The sequence below is a fragment of the Vigna angularis genome, chromosome 1 (genome assembly GCF_016808095.1).
Source record: "Vigna angularis cultivar LongXiaoDou No.4 chromosome 1, ASM1680809v1, whole genome shotgun sequence".
Classification (NCBI taxonomy): domain Eukaryota; kingdom Viridiplantae; phylum Streptophyta; class Magnoliopsida; order Fabales; family Fabaceae; genus Vigna; species Vigna angularis.
Window position 1 is genome coordinate 19,944,541 of NC_068970.1, and position 19,788 is coordinate 19,964,328.

Sequence of the window (19,788 nt, forward strand, 5' to 3'; positions counted from 1 at the left end):
CATTGTATGATTTTAAGTAAATATCCAGGAGATTTAATTACATTTCATTATTAGGAGGATTAATAGGCTGAGAATATATTTTATATTTGTTGTACAACATTGTTTCCTCCTTCAACGAACAAGGAATAATTCATGAATCTTCGTGGGTGAAACTGCCATGGCAAAATGGGGTGGAAAATGAAAAATTGGGTGTCTTATAAATGTAGGTTGAGCATCTATTCTCCATAAAATTGTGCCAAAACAATATTGGGAGGAAAGTATCCTTACCGCTACCTATTTGGTTAGACATCTACCCTTCAAAACTCTAAACAATAACAGCTTCATCCAACTACTCTCCAAATTCCTCTCAGAATTTAGGATGACAAATCATCTTATACATCGGGTCTTTGACTATGTATCCTTTGTCCATGTTCATTTTATTTATTGGGGGAAACATGATCCTTAGGCCGATTGAGTGGCATGTTTATTGGTTACTCTTCTACCCAAGAGGGATACAAATGTTACCACCCTCCAACAAAATGATTCCTTGTGTCTTGTGATGTGACCTATGATGAAAATACACGATATTTTCAACCTTATCATTGGGGGAAAGCCCATGCATTGAAGATAAGGATAATTCATTCTTACTAAAAAACTTTCTCCTAAAATTAAGTCTGGTTGGAGATCTCATAAGAACTAGAGATAAGGTCAATTTATAGTATATAAGTGGATGCAATTCTCACCATACAAGCCGATTTTGTGGGGTTGAGTTAGACTTAAAGTCTATTTCTTAATATGGTATAAGAGTCATGGATTAAAGCTTATCGTCGTGAGATCTGTTGTTTGTTGGGCCTATTAAAGCTTAATATGTCACAAATGGCTTTTTGCATGGCATTCTTGAGGAACAAATTTACATGGAGGTCACACGTCGATTTAAAATCGAGGGAAAGGTGTGTAGACTATGAAAGGAACTCTATGTAATGAAACAATCTCCTAGAGCATGATTTGACAGGTTTACTCTTGTAATGAAGAAGATCGGGTACAAGCAAAGTCATGGTGACCATACACTATATATTAAGAATTTAGCTTCAGGAGAATTTATTATTACACTAATTTTCTATATAAATGATTTAATTGTTACAAAAAAATGTTTGATAACAAAATTTGAAATTAAGTTGTTATGCATGTTGAAATATTTATTGGGTATGGAAATGGCTCATTCCCATCATGGTCTTTTCATCTCTTGACTAAACTATGTGTTGGATTTATTGACTGAAACTGGTAAATTTGGATGTAAACCTGTAGAATCACAAACTTGGTAAATCAATAGAAGATACTGTTGTGGATAGACAATCTTATCAAAGATTGGTTGGGAAATTCATCTACATTTCTCACACTAGGCTTGACATTGCCAATGTTTTAGGGGTTGTAATTTAGTCCATGCATAATCCGAAGGAGACTCATTTGAGAGTTATTTAGCACATTCTACAGTAATTGAAAGGAACTTCTAGAAATGGAATTCCATTTACAATGGGGAATGAGATGATGCTAGAAGCGCACACAAATGTTGACCATGCAGGTTCTATGGATGAGAAAAGATCGACCTCCGGATATTGCACTCTTCTTAAAGGAAATTTAGTCACTTTAGGAGCAAGAAACAAAATATTGCGGTGAGATGAATTGTAGAGGCAGAGTTTAGAGCAATGGCCTTGAGAATTTGTGAAATTTTATGGTTAAAGTTAATTTTAAAAGACCTAAAGATTGATTGGAAGAAGCCTATGAGATTATATTGTGATAACAAGTCAGCAATACAGAACATGATAGAACTAAGCATGTTGAAGTAGACAAACACTTCATAAAGGAAAAATTGAAAAATGGGACAATATGTATACCATTTGTATCCTCTAGAAAACTTGCAGATGTATTGACAAAAAGACTAAGTGGTGCTACCTTTCAGTCTATTGTTGGCAAGTTGGTAATGGATGACATCCACTCACCATCGAGGGAGTATTAGAATTCCTTAGTTTATGCTGCAGATAATATTTCCTTGTATAGTTTTAATTTCATTCTGTAATCAGGAGGATTAATAGGCTAACAACATGTTTTATATTTATTATACAGGAACGTTGATCCTAAATTATAGGGATAAGTTACATCCATCATAAATTAAGATTTTTTGTTATTAAGTCTTTGTATTTTATTTAAGAGCAATTGCTCCTCTATGAATAATATCAATCGTTGTTCTTATGCTACACTCATTCCCACATTTGTTTAATTACTTTTTTATGCATAACATGTTCTTGATTGATTTCCGTGAGAGAGTATTAGCTCTATATCATTTGATTGGAAGTTTGGCCCTTCGATCCAAGATCTTAAGTTTTTCTTCGGTGTGGTTGCTCTTGATAAAATTGTGTTCATATTTTGTGTTTCTTCGATTTTATGATAATATTCTGGAAGGATCTCATATTTCTTTTCTCATTTGTACACCTCTTGCTATTCCCACAGTTGTTTAATTAATTTTTTTATGCATAGCATGTTCTTGATTGATTTTCATGAGTGAGTATTAGCTCTATCATTTGACTGGAAATTTGGCCATTCGGTCCAAGATCTTGAGTTTTGCTTCAGTGAGGTTGCTCTTGATAAAATTGTGTTCATATTCTGTTTCTTTGATTTTATGATAATGTTTTGGAAGGATCTCATATTTCTTTTCTCATTTGTAAACCTCTTTCTATTTTAAGTGTATGATTGTTCCATGTAATAGTTAATGGTTATTAATATTGTTATTCAAGAGAATGTTCTTAATGTTGATTGTTGGATACTGGTATTTTTTATGATTGTGAATTTGTTATTTTTACGTAACAGGGAGGTTTCTAATTTCAAAAATCAAGATTCAGAAGCAACTTCTATTTCTATCCAACTTACTGATCTTGGTTCATTTGCAACTTCTTCTAATAATGTCTTACTTTCACGAACACAAACTCTTGCTTGGAGAACTCGGATAATGTCTACAAAAGGTTTTTCTTTACTATTTTCTTTATCATGCTATATTGTTAAACTGACATTACCTATAACGGTCTACAGTAAAATTAAATACAGACATTTTTTCATTACTATGACAATGTTGTTTCTAGCCATCTTAGTATATGAACTACATTTCTAAAGCAGTGTGTTGGCTTCTGTAACATTCCAATTTAGTAATATAAAACTACTAAAATCAACATTACATGGATAATGATATAACAAACACTACAAATTTACTATGAATAAAATTCTTCACCTGAAAAATAAAAGTACAACATAAACTGCAAGCCTCACTTCCAACCTCCCGCTGAGTCAACTAAAAGATTGTATTCCTAAGTTCACACCATTAAGGTGATCATCGCAAAAGAGAAACAACACACAACATACAACACAAAAACAAGGGTAAGCTAGATTTAAAAAGAATTCATACATTGATATATCATACCACATATACATAAGTATTCATGCAAAATAAACTAGTTCAAAACATCCTAACATGTTATGACTTAGACTTGACTGTCTGAACTTAGAATGATTGCCGAGCTATGGCGGGTTGTGCACTCGTGGTGTGGTGGCTTCTACTACTTTGCAAAGCCATTGCCAATGAGTTTCACCCTACCACACTCACAAGGTTAGTCTGTTCCGGGCCTTGGAGCATACTAGAAGCCTCCAAGACTAAGACCTGCTACTCCTCACGACATTGATCAATCCTCTCTATGTGAGAATGAAAGACCATTGGAGTTTCAGGATAACCCCCAACACTGAGCTCCTGCATTCATTCTAAAGAGCATTCACTTTGGAACTTACTTTAAAACCACATACATTCACTTTAAATCACAACACTGGACACCACCATGTAACCTCTCCGTGAGGATCATGGAATTACGTCCATAACCATACTTTCAATACATACATAACCTCAAGAATCAAACATTATGTATTTCAATTCATACTCCACAACTAGTAGTAGAAACCAATATTCAAACATTCACATACAGTGTACACACTTTAAGAAAACATATAAAATCTTAGTTAAAAATCTGATATTTTCGCTCAGCGCATACCATTTGTTATCCGAATAAAACTGACAGTGCTCTCAGACCTCAACAATTCGCTTAGCGCATACCATTCGCTATCTGAATAAAACTGACAGTGCTCCCAGACCTCAACAATTCGCTCAGCGCATATCATTCGCTAAGCTAAAGTCCTCTGACAGAAAATCCACCTCTACCACCACTCACTGAGTGAATTCACTTCTCAGCGAGTCTGCATAATTCTGCAACACCAAATCTGCAGAATTACGCAACCTACACCAAATTTACCAATTTTAACTATTTTTCCCAACTTCTAACTCTCCTAGATTGTGTTATACACTCAATTAAACTTGAACAAGTGTTTCTAAACCTCACTACCAACATTCTAAAGTGATTACTAACCAATTCCCCCTTCAAAACACCAAATTTCTCAACCTAGGGACCCAAATCTCATTCTACTACTTTTGTTACATTTTTAAGCAATTTAGTGACTCAAACAAGTTACATTTGACTTACTTATGCTGTCCCAACAGACCAATTGAGCATCTAACCTCAAATTCTCATTTTCACTACCTCACTTCCTTAAAATGACTTACTACAAAGCAAAATTATTCCAATTCAAGACTAACCAACCTCATCACAAACTTGTAACCCCTCCCTATCATCAAGACAGATCCAATCATCAATCAAAACAGTTTAGAACTTCAATTCATTAATTCACACCCAAAAACCATCACATTTCATCATACTCATACTGATAGAAACCAAACAATTACTGAATATCAAAGTTGTATTATTTAGAGTGTTATGCAGTAAAAAGATGATTGAGCGGAAAGCTCTACAGCCACAAGGAAAAACCCAGAGTCCTAGACTCCTCCAGAGGATTATTCTCCTCCTAATGAACTCAACCTCCCCTACTCCGTATCCCCCCTTCACACTCTCTATTCTCTCTCCTATAACAGAATTGCCCTTCCCTTCATTCCTGACACGTCATTCCCCTCTCTAACTAACTTCCCTTTCTTTTCCTAACCCCATTTTCTTTCTTCTCACGTAAACATTCCATATTTTGGGCCTTGCTCCCTCTATAATTGTTTCATGTTGATTAACAGGCCCATCCTTAGTAGGAGTCCTATCATTATTCCCTCCTGCAACAACAGCCTTGTCCTCAAGGCTAAAATAAGGAAATTGACTTCGCAATAGTCCCTCATCTTCCCAAGTTGCCTCCTCCTCTGTTCTTCCCTTCCATTTAACCAACCATTGTTTAGTAATAGTACCACCCTCAGGAATCTCCCTGGTTGCTAACACCGTCTCAGGTTCTTCTTGATCTTCCTCCTCAAGACTCAACTCTGTTGGTAAAGTGGGTTCTACCGCATGATTACCAATAGCCTTTTTTTAATTGAGAAACATGAAAAACCGGATGTACTTTTGCTGATTCCGGCAACTGCACCTTATAAGACACTTCTCCCTTCTTCTCCACCACTAAGAAAGGCCCATAATACCGAGGTGCCAGCTTCTGATTAATACGTCGAGCTATGGTTACTTGTCTATGGGGACGCAATTTAATAAACACCCACTCTCCGACCTCGAACTGCATGAATCTCTGCTTTTTGTCTGCAAATTTCTTCATTTGTTGCTGGGCTCGCAGCAGATGATATTTCAATTGTCGAATAGCTTCATCTCTATCAACCAAGTCAGCGGCTACAGCTTCCACACGTGTTTCGCCCTGTGTAAAACGCACTAAAGCAGGTGGTGTTCTCCCATACACAATTTCAAAAGGGGTTTTTCCTGTTGCTCCATGAAAAGTAGTATTATACCATAATTTTGCCCAAGGTACCCAATATGACTAGTTCTTGGGCTGTTCCGACACAAAACATCGTAAATAAGCTTCTAAACATCGATTTACCACTTCCGTTTGACCATCGGTCTCAGGATGATAAGAAGAACTCATTTTTAAAGTTGTTCCCTGTAATCGAAATAATTCCTGCCAAAAAAGACTCATGAACATAGGGTCTCGATCACTAACAATCGATTGCGGAAAGCCGTGTAGTCGTACAATCTCCTTAGCAAATAATTCAGCAATCTTCCTGGCAGTATAAGGATGTTTCAATAAAATAAAGTGGCCATATTTAGACAATCGATCCACCACTACAAATATAGCTTGAAACCCCTTCGATTTTGGTAAGCCCGTAATGAAGTCTAGGGAAATATCTTCCCAAATCCTATCTGGAATAGGTAGGGGCTGTAGTAATCCAGCTGGAGACGTTGCTTCATATTTCTGTCGTTGGCACACATCACATGCTTTAACAAACTCTTGAATCATCTTCTTCATTCCCGTCCAGTACAGATTTGCTGCGATACGTTTGTAGGTTCTTAAAAAACCCGAGTGACCCCCTACTGGTGAAGAATGAAACTCATTTAAGATAGTAGGAATTAAATCTGACTTAGCTGACAATACCAAGCGTCCTTTGTAAAATAATACTCCTCTTTGCAAACTGAAATCTGCAACAGATGCATCTTCCTGTTGTAACTTCTGCACCACTTGCTGTAAGAAAGGATCTACTTCCACTTCCTCTTGGATATGCTGTTCCTGCAACCATAATGGAAAAGACTGAATCTCCCTCAATTCACCCGCTTCGAACATTCTTGATAGTGAGTCAGCAGCTTTATTCTCTGGGCCCGGTTTGTAAATCACCTCAAACTGATATCCTAACAACTTTGCCAGCCAATTTTGTTGAGCTTCGGTGGTGATTTTTTGATGTAAGAGGTGTCTTAAACTCTTTTGATCTGAGTACACCTTAAAACTCCTTCCAATCAAGTATGGTCTCCAATGTTGGACCGCCAACACTAATGCCATTAATTCTTTCTCATAGGCTGACTTGTTAACATTAGTCGGTGCCAAAGCTTTACTAAAATAAGCTATCGGTTGTCGGTCTTGCATCAATACTGCTCCTATCCCTGCCCCTGAAGCATCACACTCAATTTCAAACGGTTTAGAAAAGTTAGGTAAAGCCAATAGGGGAGCTTGAGTCATCACCTTTTTTAATTCCTCAAAGGCCAATAATGCATTTGGACCCCGTTCAAATAAGGGGCCGAGCAATCTTACCATAACCCGCAATAAATTTTCGATAATACCCCGTTAATCCCAAAAAACCCCTCACACCTTTGACATTATGAGGTATGGGCCAATTTATCACACTTTTAATTTTTTCTGGGTCTACTGCAACTCCTTGCTCAGAAATTAGATGACCCAAGTATTCTACTTGCCGACTCCCCAAAACACTTTTTTCTATTGACCATGAAAGATTGTTCACACAGCAGCTCAAAGACTCTCATTAAATGTTTCAAATGTTCATCCCATCCTTTACTGTAAACCAGTATATCGTCAAAGAATACTAGTACAAACTTCCTCAAATAGGGCTTAAAAATCTGATTCATAGTAGACTGGAAAGTCGCAGGGGCATTTGTCAAACCAAAGGGCATCACTAAAAATTCATAGTGACCTTCATGTGTCCTGAAAGCTGTTTTATGAACATCTTCCTCCGCCATGCGTATTTGATGATACCCAGATTTCAAGTCTAGTTTAGAAAAATAAGTAGCACCATATAACTCATCCAATAACTCCTCTACCACTGGAATTGGGTATTTGTCGGGAATTGTGACTTTATTCAGCTCCCTATAATCCACGCACATGCGCCATGAACCGTCTTTCTTCTTAACAAGAATTACCGGGTTGGAAAAAGCGCTAGAACTGGGTCTGATAATTCCTTGTGTCAACATCTCTCCAACTTGTTTTTCAATCTCCTCTTTATGTTGATGTGGATACCGATATGGTCGCACACTCACGGCTTTTGCTTCTGGCTGCAATGTAATAACATGCACCACATTTCTATAAGGTGGCAGCCCCTGTGGCTCTTGGAATATAGTCGCATAACCCACTAAAATCTGTTGAATATCTTCAACTTGTGTCTTTGATAAGCTTTGCTTCGAAATGGACTTTTCTCCCAAACTATTCTCCTTCACCACACTCTGGAAAGATGTCATCAACGCTATATGTTGTCCGTGTTTTCTCAGTTTCTGACCTTGTAACTCTAGATATTTGTCCTGCCAAAAAACACTTAGCGTCATCTCTTCCCAATCAAAAGTAACCTTTCCAAACCTTCGCAACCAAGAAACTCCCAAAATCATGTCCACGTCCCCCAATTCCAACACATATGGCTCTACCGTAGTAGAGAATTCTCCTAATTGGATGTCCAACTTCTCACATTTCCCCGCCGTAGACACCCTATGTCCATCTCCCAAACGTACACCAATCTGTTTTCTTTTGTCCACTTTCAACTCCAGAGCAGCCACTACAAGGGGAGAAATGAAATTGTGACTGGTCCCACTATCAATCAGCACTCCCAGGGTTACCCCATTGAGAAGACCCTCTATGCGCAAAGTTGTAGGGTTATTCCGACCACCCCATGGTACTTCAACTTCTGCGAACAGCCCCATAGACCCACACTCCAAGTTATGGTCATCTTCCTCTTCTTGCGTCTCGCTCGCGATCACCTCCCCGCTTCATTTACTGTTTCGTCATCCGCTAACACCACCATTCGGAGTTGCCGCTCTGTGCATCGATGCAAGGGGTGATACTTTTCACCGCATCGAAAATAAAGCCCTTGAGCTGTCCTGTTCATCAATTCAGAGTACGGCAAATGTTTCGTACCGCGATTTCGGTGGCGGTCGGAAAACGATCACCTGAAACGCGACTGCCTTGCGTCGTCGAGCGTGACTCATGAAGGCTGGAGCCCGCTGCCGATAATGGTTTATTTGATATGCTCTGGGTTGGGCCTAACCCAACGCCTAATTTCCCTAAATGTGGGCCTTGACCCGACCCGGATCCAGACTTCTCTCCTTGACCCGTACCCCAATCACGATTGCTTTTCCACCCTCGTAATCCTCCTCCACGCTGAAATCCCTCTCCCTGCACTTCTGCTTCCACGTCTCGAGCTAGGCGCATGGCTTGGAGACGATTCATCGGGTTGAAGGTGCGAACCCTCCGCCGAATCTCCGGTCGCAACCCTCCAATAAAGTAACCCAGATATTGCTCCTCTGGTAAACGAGAAACTTGAGAGGAGATATATTCGAACTCCGCTAGATACTCATCTACGCTGCCCGTCTGCGACAAATCTTTCAACTCCTCGAAAGGATTACCGCTAGTACGACCACCATAACGACCGATCAACTCTCTTTTTAACTTGGTCCACGACAACCCCACTTCTGCTTCTTGTAGAAGATTAAACCAATGAATGGTTGCCCCTTCCATGCTTAGTTTTGCCAATCGGACCTTCACCTCTTCTGTAGAGCCGTGCACTTCAAAACATGTCTCTGCCCTGGTAATCCATCCCACAGGGTCAGTACCATCAAATGATGGCAATTCCACCTTCTTTGCTGCCATCCTGTACTCTGCCCCTGAATCCATATCTGAAAACGGAGATTCTCGACGCTCTCCCGCTTGCTCGTTACGCAGCTTAGTCAGCTCTTCCAACATTAGTTGGCGAAATTCCCCCAACGTCTCACGTACAGACACTTCCATCGCTAACAATCTTTCCTCCAATGCGTCGACTCGGTCAGACATTTTGGGTGGCATGGACAACAATGCTAGCTCTTCTCGGGTATCCGGCAGGTCGGACCAATGATAGAAACCAAACAATTACTGAATATCAAAGTTGTATTATTTAGAGTGTTATGCAGTAAAAAGATGATTGAGCGGAAAGCTCTACAGCCACAAGGAAAAACCTAGAGTCCTAGACTCCTCCAGAGGATTATTCTCCTCCTAACGAACTCAAAACCTCCCCTACTCCGTATCCCCCCTTCACACTCTCTATTCTCTCTCCTATAACAGAATTGCCCTTCCCTTCATTCCTGACACGTCATTCCCCTCTCTAACTAACTTCCCTTTCTTTTCCTAACCCCATTTTCTTTCTTCTCACGTAAACATTCCATATTTTGGGCCTTGCTCCCTCTATAATTGTTTTATGTTGATTAACAGGCCCATCCTTAGTAGGAGTCCTATCACATACACCACAAAATCATGATTTCAGCTCATAATAATTCAAAAATCATCTTCTCTACAAACCTACTCCAGTAATTACAGAATTCAAAGAATTTACTAGCTTCCCTTACCTCTAGACCAACTGCCAAACTCTAAAAAACGCTCTGCTGATTACTTGAACCACAAGGAATACCTAGACGAACTTGCTCTATTGAAGAAACTAATCGGATAGAATGGTAGACCTTGACGCCGTGATCGTCTAGGCACCTCCTGATTGTCAAACAGATGACTTGAGATCAAGAACTCTTAGAAAGAAGGTAGAAAACTCTAGAAAAGTGATTTCTAGAGAGATGGTACGTTTTAAAATAATGAAACTCATTTATAACAAAACTGTTAGGTTCCTAATTTCGGAACCTAATCAAGAACTCTTCTCACACAAGCAACAGAGAAACGCAGAAGAGAAAAAGAATAGTATCGTATCTTATTCACAAACAATTGAATATGCATCAATGATACAAGAGGCTTAACCCTCCTCCACAGGACTTATCCTGTTAACCAACTAACTGTCAAAACATAATCTCCCCTCTGCCAACTAACCAACTCCTATTTATACTAACTCCTCAGCTCCTTTAACTGACTAACCCCTCTAACTCGCCCTCCTATTTCTCCTCTCATATACAATCCACCCCTGTTTACCCTTAGGTCTATCAATACCTGCCTCCTGAAGTCCAACCTTGTCCCCAAGGTTGAAGTCAGGGTATTGCTCCCGGATCGTAACTTCATCTTCCCAGGTTGCACTGTCTGGGCCTCCTACTTGCCACTCTATCAGCAACTGTGGCACTTCCACATCTCCTTGTATCTGCCGCTTTCCCAACACGTTCACTGGCCAGAACGATGGCCCTTCTCCTTGTAGCTCCTGCAGCAGCTCCTTCTCCACCCCTTGCATGCCTACAGCTTTCTTTAACTGGGAAACGTGGAAGACGGGGTGTATCCTGGCTGTCTCTGGAAGCTGCAACTTGTATGCTGCCTCCCCAACCTTCTGAACTATTTGAAAAGGTCCGAAATACCTGGTTGCCAACTTTGAGTGAAGTCTGGTTGGCATTGACGATTGCCTATGGGTCTTATCTTCAAGAAAACCCAATCTCCCACTTCAACATTCGCTGGTCTTTGCCTCTTGTTTGCCTGTCGCACCATTAATTCTTAGGCCCTCTCCAAATGAAACCGCAATTGTCTAAACGCTTCATCACGGGTTTGAAGCTCCTGGCTCACTGCTTCTACCAGAGTCTCCCCCGGAATAAATCGATGCAGAGAGGGGGGTGGTCTCCCATAAACTGCTTCAAACGGAGTGCACCTTATAGCCCCCTGAAAGCTGGTATTATACCAGTACTCCGCCCACGGTAAAACTGCCATCCATCCCTTTGGTTGCTCAGAGCAAAAGCACCGAAGATATCCCTCCAACACTAGATTCACCACCTCTGTCTGCCCATCGGTTTCGGGGTGATACACAATACTCATTTTTAGTTGCGTCCCCTGTCCTTTGAATAATTCCCTCAAAAAATTGCTAAGAAATATTGGATCCCGATCACTCACGATGGACTGAGGTACCCCATGTAACCGGACGACTTCCCGGATGAAAACTTCCGCTACTGTTCTGGCTGTGTAAGGATGTTTAAGCGGAAGGAAATGAGCGTATTTGCTCAAACGGTCCACAACCACCAATATCGCATCGTACCCCTGTGATTTCGGTAGCCGCACGATAAAGTCCATACTCAATTCCTCCCACACAGCATTCGGAATTGGCAATGGCTGTAACAGCCCTTGAGGAGAAGAAGAGAGGTATTTATGTTGTTGACATACAACGCACCTGGCTACAAACTCCGTCACTTCTTTCTTCATTCCAGCCCAATACAAGGACTGGGCTATGCGCCTGTAAGTTCGGTAGACCCCTGAGTGGCCTCCAGTCTGTGTCACATGAAATTCTACAATCAATCTGGGAATCCATTTTGATTGTGCCGACAGCACCAATCGGCCCTTATGGTGTAGCCTCTCATGTTCTAGGGTGTACGCTGGGTGGGTAATAGGGTCCCTCTTTATATCTTCCATTACTCTCTGTAAGAAGTCATCAGTTTCTACTTCTTGCACCACCTCCTCAAAATCCTGCCAGAAAGGTCTGGCCATCACGCCCAGTTCTTTTCCTTCATCCTCTTCCCCCTCATATTTTCTAGACAGGGCATTTGCAGCTTTATTCGCAGCCCCTGATTTGTAAACTATCTAGAAGTCGTATCCCAACAACTTTGCGATCCAATCCTGTTGATTTTGGGTGGTAATACGTTGCTCCAGCATATGTCGAAGGCTTTTTTGATCGGTGTGAACGATGAATTTCTGCCCGACGAGGTAAGGCCTCCAATGTTGTATGGCCAATACTAGAGCCATTAATTACTTCTCGTATATTGACTTGCTCAACTTCCCCTCGGATAACGCCTTGCTAAAATAAGCTATGGGTCTCCTCTCCTGCATCAAAACTGCCCCCACTCCTCGACCGGAAGCATCACATTCGATGTGGAAGGGCTGCTTAAAATCGGGCAGTGACAGCACGGGTGCTGTCGTCATAGCCTTCTTTAACGTCTTCCAAGCCTCCTCTGCCTCTGCGTTCCAAGTAAACCCACCTTTCTTTAGCAGCTCTGTCAGAGGTCTGGCGAATTTTCCGTAGTCTCTGACGAATCGCCGGTAGTATCCGGTCAACCCCAAGAACCCTCTCAAGCTCTTCACTGTTCTCGGTCTTTCCCATTCCACTATGGCCTTTATTTTATCGTCGTCCATTTCCACGCCCTTGCTTGAAATGAGATGCCCCAAATATTTAACTTGGGTTTGCCCGAATTCACTCTTCCTTCGGTTAGCCACCCACCGTTCTCGCTTCAATGTCGACAGCACGCTCGCTACATGCTTGAGATGCTCTTTCCAATTACAGCTGTAAATCAGTATGTCATCGAAGAACACCAAGACATACTTTCGCAAATAGGGTCGGAGAAGACTGTTCATTGCGCTCTGAAACGTCGCCGGCGCGTTGGTGAGTCCGAATGGCATTACTGCGAATTCGTAGTGCCCCTGGTGTGTTCGAAAAGCCGTCTTCTCAAAGTCCTCCTCGTGCATGCGTATTTGATGATATCCGGCCTTCAAATCAATTTTGGAGAAGAAAGTCCCTCTTTTCAGCTCGTCCAGCAACTCCTCGATGACGGGAATGGGAAATTTGTCTGGCACAGTCGCGCGGTTGAGTGCCCGGTAGTCTACACAAAAGCGCCAGCTGCCGTCTTTTTTCTTCACCAGAATTACCGGACTCGAATAAGGACTGTGACTTGGTCGGACCACCCCCGTCCGGAGCATCTCGACAATCTGCTGCTCTATTTCGGTCTTCATCACGTACGGGTACCGATAGGGTCTGACGTTGACGGGGTCACTTCCTTCTTTAAGTGTTATCCGATGTTGCATGCCTCTGCTAGGTGGCAAGCTGGTGGGCTCAGCAAACACCACGTCATATTGGCCTAGAAGCTTCTCCATTTCATCCTTCTGCTTTTCCGTAAGGCCCACATACTTCTGGCCGCTATTCTGGGCCTCAATGGAGCCCAATTCCCAGACCATCATCCAAGCTTCTGCATTGTTTATTTTTAATAAAGCCTTGGGTCCCACCACCTTACGTTCCAGCTTGGGATCCCCTCTCACAGTTATCTTCTTCTCACCTTGCCGATATACCATCGTAAGTTTTCCCCAATCTACAGTTAGTCACTTCCCCCAGCTTCTTCAGCCATTCAATTCCTAGTATTATTTCCACTCCCCCAAGCTTAAAAAGGTAAAATTGTTCTACAATTTCGGTGCCCCCCAGCTCCAAAACTACTTGCTCACAACACCCGTTAATCCTTTTCTTCTGACTGTCCCCCAAACTTACGAAATAAGGTTGGGTTTCCCTTACCGCCATACCCAGTTCCGCCACCAAACATCGGCTAATAAAGTTGTGGCTCGCGCCACTGTCAATCAGAACAAGCACCTCTCTTTGTCCTATTCGCCCCTTTAATTTCATTGTTCTGGGAGTAGTCAGGCCCCCCGCCGACAGGGCCGATAATTCCATCTCGGCGATATTCACTTCTGTTTTTGTTTCGCCTCCTTCTTCCTCCTCCTCATCCACCATGATCAACATTCGAAGTCCTCGTTCTGGGCATCGATGGCCCGGGCTGAACGGACCTCCGCATCGGAAGCATTTTCCCTCCTCCCTCCTTTTCAAGTACTCAGAATACAGCAAGTTACGTGGACCCCATTCTCTTCCTTCGCCGGTGGTTGTGGCGGCGCCGCTTCCTGGGGTCGTCTCCCTCCTCACAGACCCGACACTCTCAACAGCCCCCCCCCCCCCCTCCTCCTCGGTTCTGCGAGTCCCTCGGTGGATCAACTCGTGTGACGACGCCCGTCGATCGTCCCCACGAATTCTGATTTTTGAAACCCGATCCTCCTCCCGTCTTCAGCGGTGTACACAATTTTTCTACGTCCCTCGCGATCTGCATCGTCGTCATGAGATCTGGGGGATCATGCGGCCTCACGTGGTCGCCCACCTCTTCCCTGAGTCCCTCCATAAAGTATCCAAGGATTTGCTCCTCCGGAATCTGAGTCGTCTGACCCACTAGCACCTCGAAATCCCTGATATAGTCCTCCACTGCTCCTGTCTGCTTGATCGTCGATAGTTTCTCATAAACCATTCCCCTCGTTCCTCCTCCAAATCGAATTCCCAAAGCTCTCTTCAACCCTTCCCAAGAATAGTTCTTGGTTTTCTCCCGCCAGAATTGGAACCAACTTCCGGCGTACCCCTCCATACTAATAAACGCCAGTTGCAACTTCTCCTCCTCTTCTACCTTCTGCACCTCAAAAAACTTCTGTGCCCGACTAATCCAATTCCAAGGTTTGCCCCCTTCGAACACAGGAAGCTCCACCCGCTTCCGCCAATTGAGCATCGTCCCAGTTCGTTCTACTCCTGTTTGTCCTCCATCGCCTCCTGGCCCTCCTCCGTTATCGTTTACAGATGATTCACTGCCATCCCGACGCTTCCCCTATTGTCGTTCTTGCGATCTCTCAAGATCGTCAAGATTGCTTGAATATCTTGGCGCATCACCTCGCAGTTTTGCCTCAGCGTCCCAGTTTCATGCCGCAAGAACACTGTCTCCGCCTTCGTTTCTGCTATCACGAGCTCCACCGCTTCAATTTGCCCCTCAACAGTCACCACTCTTCCCTCCATTTCCCTCGAACGTCGTTGCTCACTTCTAGTAGATCCGACAGGTCGGACCAATTGTTAGGTTCCTAATTTGGGAACCTAATCAAGAACTCTTCTCACACAAGCAACAGAGAAACGCAAAGAGAAAAAGAATAGTATCGTATCTTATTCACAAAGAATTGAATATGCATCAATGATACAAGAGGCTTAACCCTCCTCCACAGGACTTATCCTATTAACCAACTAACTGTCAAAACATAATCTCCCCTCTGCCAACTAACCAACTCCTATTTATACTAACACCTCCTCAGCTCCCTTAACTGACTAACCCCTCTAACTCGCCCTCCTATTTCTCCTCTCATATACGCTCTGCCGATTACTTAAACCGCAAGGAATACCTGGACGAGCTTGCTCTATTGAAGAAACTAATCGGATAGAATGGTAGACCTTGACGCTGTGATCGTCTAGGCACCTCCTGATTGTCAAACAGATGACTTGAGATCAAGAACTCTTAGAAAGAAGGTAGAAAACTCTAGAAAAGTGATTTCTAGAGAGATGGTACGTTTTAAAATAATGAAACTCATTTATAACAAAACTATTTATAATAAAATCGTTTAATATTAAAATAATCGAGTCTTACTATTTTTAGACTACCATCACTTCTAAAATACAATTTTCTGGAGTTTTAAAGCTTCGGTGAAATATTAATTTTGTTACTATATCTTCTTAATCATTTACGACATGCAATATAAATGCGATTATCTTACCATGATGGAGAATTATAAATTTTATTAATTCATCAATAATAACATGGAGTTTCTTAAGCATGGATGGAGGTAGTGAGTAGTTAAGGATGTTTTATGTTCTACATGTGGTTTATTTATTGTTGTGCATATTTGAGAGTGTAAAATCAGCATAGACTGTCCTTATTGTTTTCATTATTCAATGCACAGGTTCAACAACTTTCCCCGGGCCAATATTTGTGGTTAGCATTACCAGAAATTCAGAGGTATCTGCAATGTCACTGTTCTGCAGGCATATAATTTCTTCCACATTTAAGTTGGATCGATATAACTTTTAAAGGGAATACATAGAATTAAATTGTTAAGGTTTAATACCTATTTTGGTCCCTTGGTTTGTAGGGTGTGTTCAAAGTTGTCTTCCTTTTTTTCAAAAGTTCACTAACGTCCTATATTTTGCAAAAATGGTTCACGTTAGTCTTTTTTGCTTACGGCGTTAAAAAGGCTAACGACAGACTTGCTCCGCTGGCAAAAACTTGATGACGTGTACAATTATTATTGACGTGGCACTGTGAGGTCATTTGATGCACGAAACCCATTCTCCTCACTAGTGCCGCCATCAACCTACATCCAAAATAGAACCAGAAACTCATTTACATCGCGAGGACCGATTCGTAGTGCCATGGTGTTCTCCTTTGCGCAACAATCGTGCCACCGTTGTGAATACCTGAATCGTGCTTCCACGTCAATTCGTGGTAGAACCTCTAGTTGCAGAGAAAGCCCTTGCCTATTTTGCAATTGTGAAACTTTAAATTTGGGTGGAAAGGGATTTGCTACGTAGCATCTTCTCATTGGCCTCAAATGACCTCACAGTGCCACGTCAACAATAATTGTACATGTCATCAAGTTTTTGCCAACAGAACAAGTCTGCCGTTAACCTTTTTAACGCCGTAAGCAAAAATGATTAACGTGAACCATTTTCGTAAAATATAGGAAGTTAGTGAACTTTTGAAAAAAAGGAGGACAACTTTGAACACACCCTACAAACCGAGGGACCAAAATAGGTATTAAACCAATAGTTAAATAGCATGAAAAATAATAGATCATTGTAACCAGAATTAATTACAAATTGAATATATAATATTCAATAATTAACTTTTATTTTATTTATAAATTTATTAATTCATTAAAAAATTTAACAGTATATAAATTAAGGCGGATGCTCGGGTGTATTAGATGAAGCAAATAGAGAGAATGAACTGAACGTATTTTATTAACATCACACACCAAATCATGAGGTTGAAATCCAATAACTTGGCTCAATGATTTGCAAATCCCAACTTGTCTATAGCTTGCATCTGACAATATGTGGATAATAAAACCTAGGTAATTTACTCATGTGCTTCTGGCTACATATTTGGTGATACTTATTTCTCATCCTTTTCTTTTCCAGAAATTCCTCATTTCATAACCTTAGCCAATGGTCCTAAATATGTAGTTGGTTGAGACTACTCATACCTTAATGCTTAGTGTCAATATATTGATCCATCATTAGGGCCATGTTGTCTTAACTACTTGTTTCCTTATTAATAGAATGACATCCTCTTCTCCTAAGAATAAAGATCCTTATTCCATTCTTTTTTCAAATGATCCTCTCTTTCATGTTTCTTCCCACATGTTTGGTTTTTGTTTTGTTCATGATTTATCTCCAGGATTATAAACTCTTTGCCTGCATTGTTAAATGTGTCTTCTTGGGTTATTCTTGGCTTCAAAAAGGGTATCGTTGTTACTCTTTAAAACAAGCAGTGTTACATGTTTGCTAATGTGATATTCTTTCAACATACTCCTTTCTTCTCTTTGTTTATCCAAGATGTTTCTTATGTGCAAGTCTATACCATTAGTTGAGTCTGTTGTTCCTCGTGTTCCTGACAATTCCAACCTTGTTCAAAAACCTCCTAAACCATCACTACCTTCTCATAAGACCTACCAACATAGGATGCAAATGACTAGTCTAATTCTCTACGGTGAATCCTCTTCAACAAGTTCTTCTCAATTGTCACATAATACCACAAATCCTATTAATGATGATTTAGCTCGGCCTATTTCGCTTTGAAAAGGTACTTGTTCACTTGTAATCCATATCCAATTTATAATTTTCTTGGCTATCACAGGTTGTCTACTTCTTATTGTTCTTTTATATCATTTGTGTCTTCTATATCTATTTCCAAAACTTTGAATGAAGCATTTGATTAGCACGGATGGCAACAAGCCTTGATTATAGAGATGCAAACACTCAATCAAAATAACAAATGGGTTGTCGATGGGTCTATGCCATTAAGGTAACCCATAACATCAGTTCTTTAATTGCTAAAGATATTGCCATAACCATATATATGTCCTTGATTATATAGTCTGATCCATTATGCAGTCATTGGTGGACTCGACCTTAGCTATGTGGGAAGTAGATGATGCTTAGCATAGTTGATCCTCAAATAATGATCAATAATTTGAGCAGGACTGATTTTATTATTCTCAATCATTAAAAAATACATTATCATATCCTCTATTTGTAATAATCTAATTCTCCTAAAAAGAGAAACTAGGTAAACAAAATAAAATAGAAGATTATATATCTATTTTCTCTAATTAGGAAGATTCTAAAGATATCTTCTCTAATTACAACACTACCCCTCAAGTTGGTATATGAATATCAATCATTCTCAATTTGCCTACAAGATCTTGAAATCTACTCGGAGAAAGCCCTTTTGTAAAAATATCTGCTATTTGAAGTTCTGTAGGAACATGAGTTGTAATCACAAAGCCTCTGTCAAGATTATCTTTGATGAAATGTCTGTCAATCTCAGTGTGTTTGGTTCTGTCATGATGTACTGGATTATGGGCTATGCTTATGGCAGACTTATTGTCACAGTGTAGTTGCATCGGGTTCTCCACTTTGACTTTAAGATCATCCAAAATAATTTTCATCCAGAGTCCTTCACACATTCCTTGAGCAAGAGATCGAAATTCAACTTCTGCACTACAACAGGATACTCTATCTTGCTTTTTGCTTCTCCATGTTACCATCTCTCCAACAAACACACAATACCCAACTGTCAGTAATAGAACTTGCATAGTCAACATTAGTATATATATCTTCATAGTCAATGTGTCTTCCCTTTTGAATAATAGTCCCTTTCCTGGACTTGACTTCAAGTATTGGAGAATTTTGTTAATTGCTTGCATGTGTCTCTCTCTTGGATCATGCATAAATTGGCTCACTACACTAACTGCATAAGCAATGTCTAGTCTTATGTGTGATAGATAAATCAATTTTCCTACCAATCTCTGATATTGGGCCTTCTTTACAGGAGCACTTTCTTCACTTCCATTTCTATGATTTTGTTCTATAGGAACTGTTGAGGTTCTACATCCCAACTTTCCTGTTTCTTTGAGGAGATCAAGTACATATTTCCTTTGGGAGATGAAAATCCCGTTCTTGGAGTAGGCAACCTCTATTCCAAGAAAATATGAGTTTTCCTAGGTCTTTCATTTCAAATTGAGCTGCCAATTTTTCTATTTCATCATCTCCTGCCATAATCATATCATCCACATAGACAAACAATAGAGTGAGTTTACTTGTAGAAGAGTGCTTTATGAATAAAGTGTGATCTCCTTGGCTTTGTCTGTATCCCAAGGAAACCATTGCTTTTGTAAATGCTCTAGGGGATT

The 19,788-nt window shown here is 40.8% G+C and overlaps 1 protein-coding gene across 1 annotated transcript in view; it reads left to right on the top strand.

The window, feature by feature from the left end:
• LOC108319166 (uncharacterized) overlaps positions 1-19,788 on the top strand; it is a 70,623-nt gene that overhangs the window by 24,792 nt on the left and 26,043 nt on the right. The window contains 2 exon segments of the mRNA XM_017550204.2: positions 2,842-2,993; positions 16,273-16,328. Of these exon segments, the coding sequence (XP_017405693.1) occupies positions 2,842-2,993; positions 16,273-16,328 (208 nt within the window).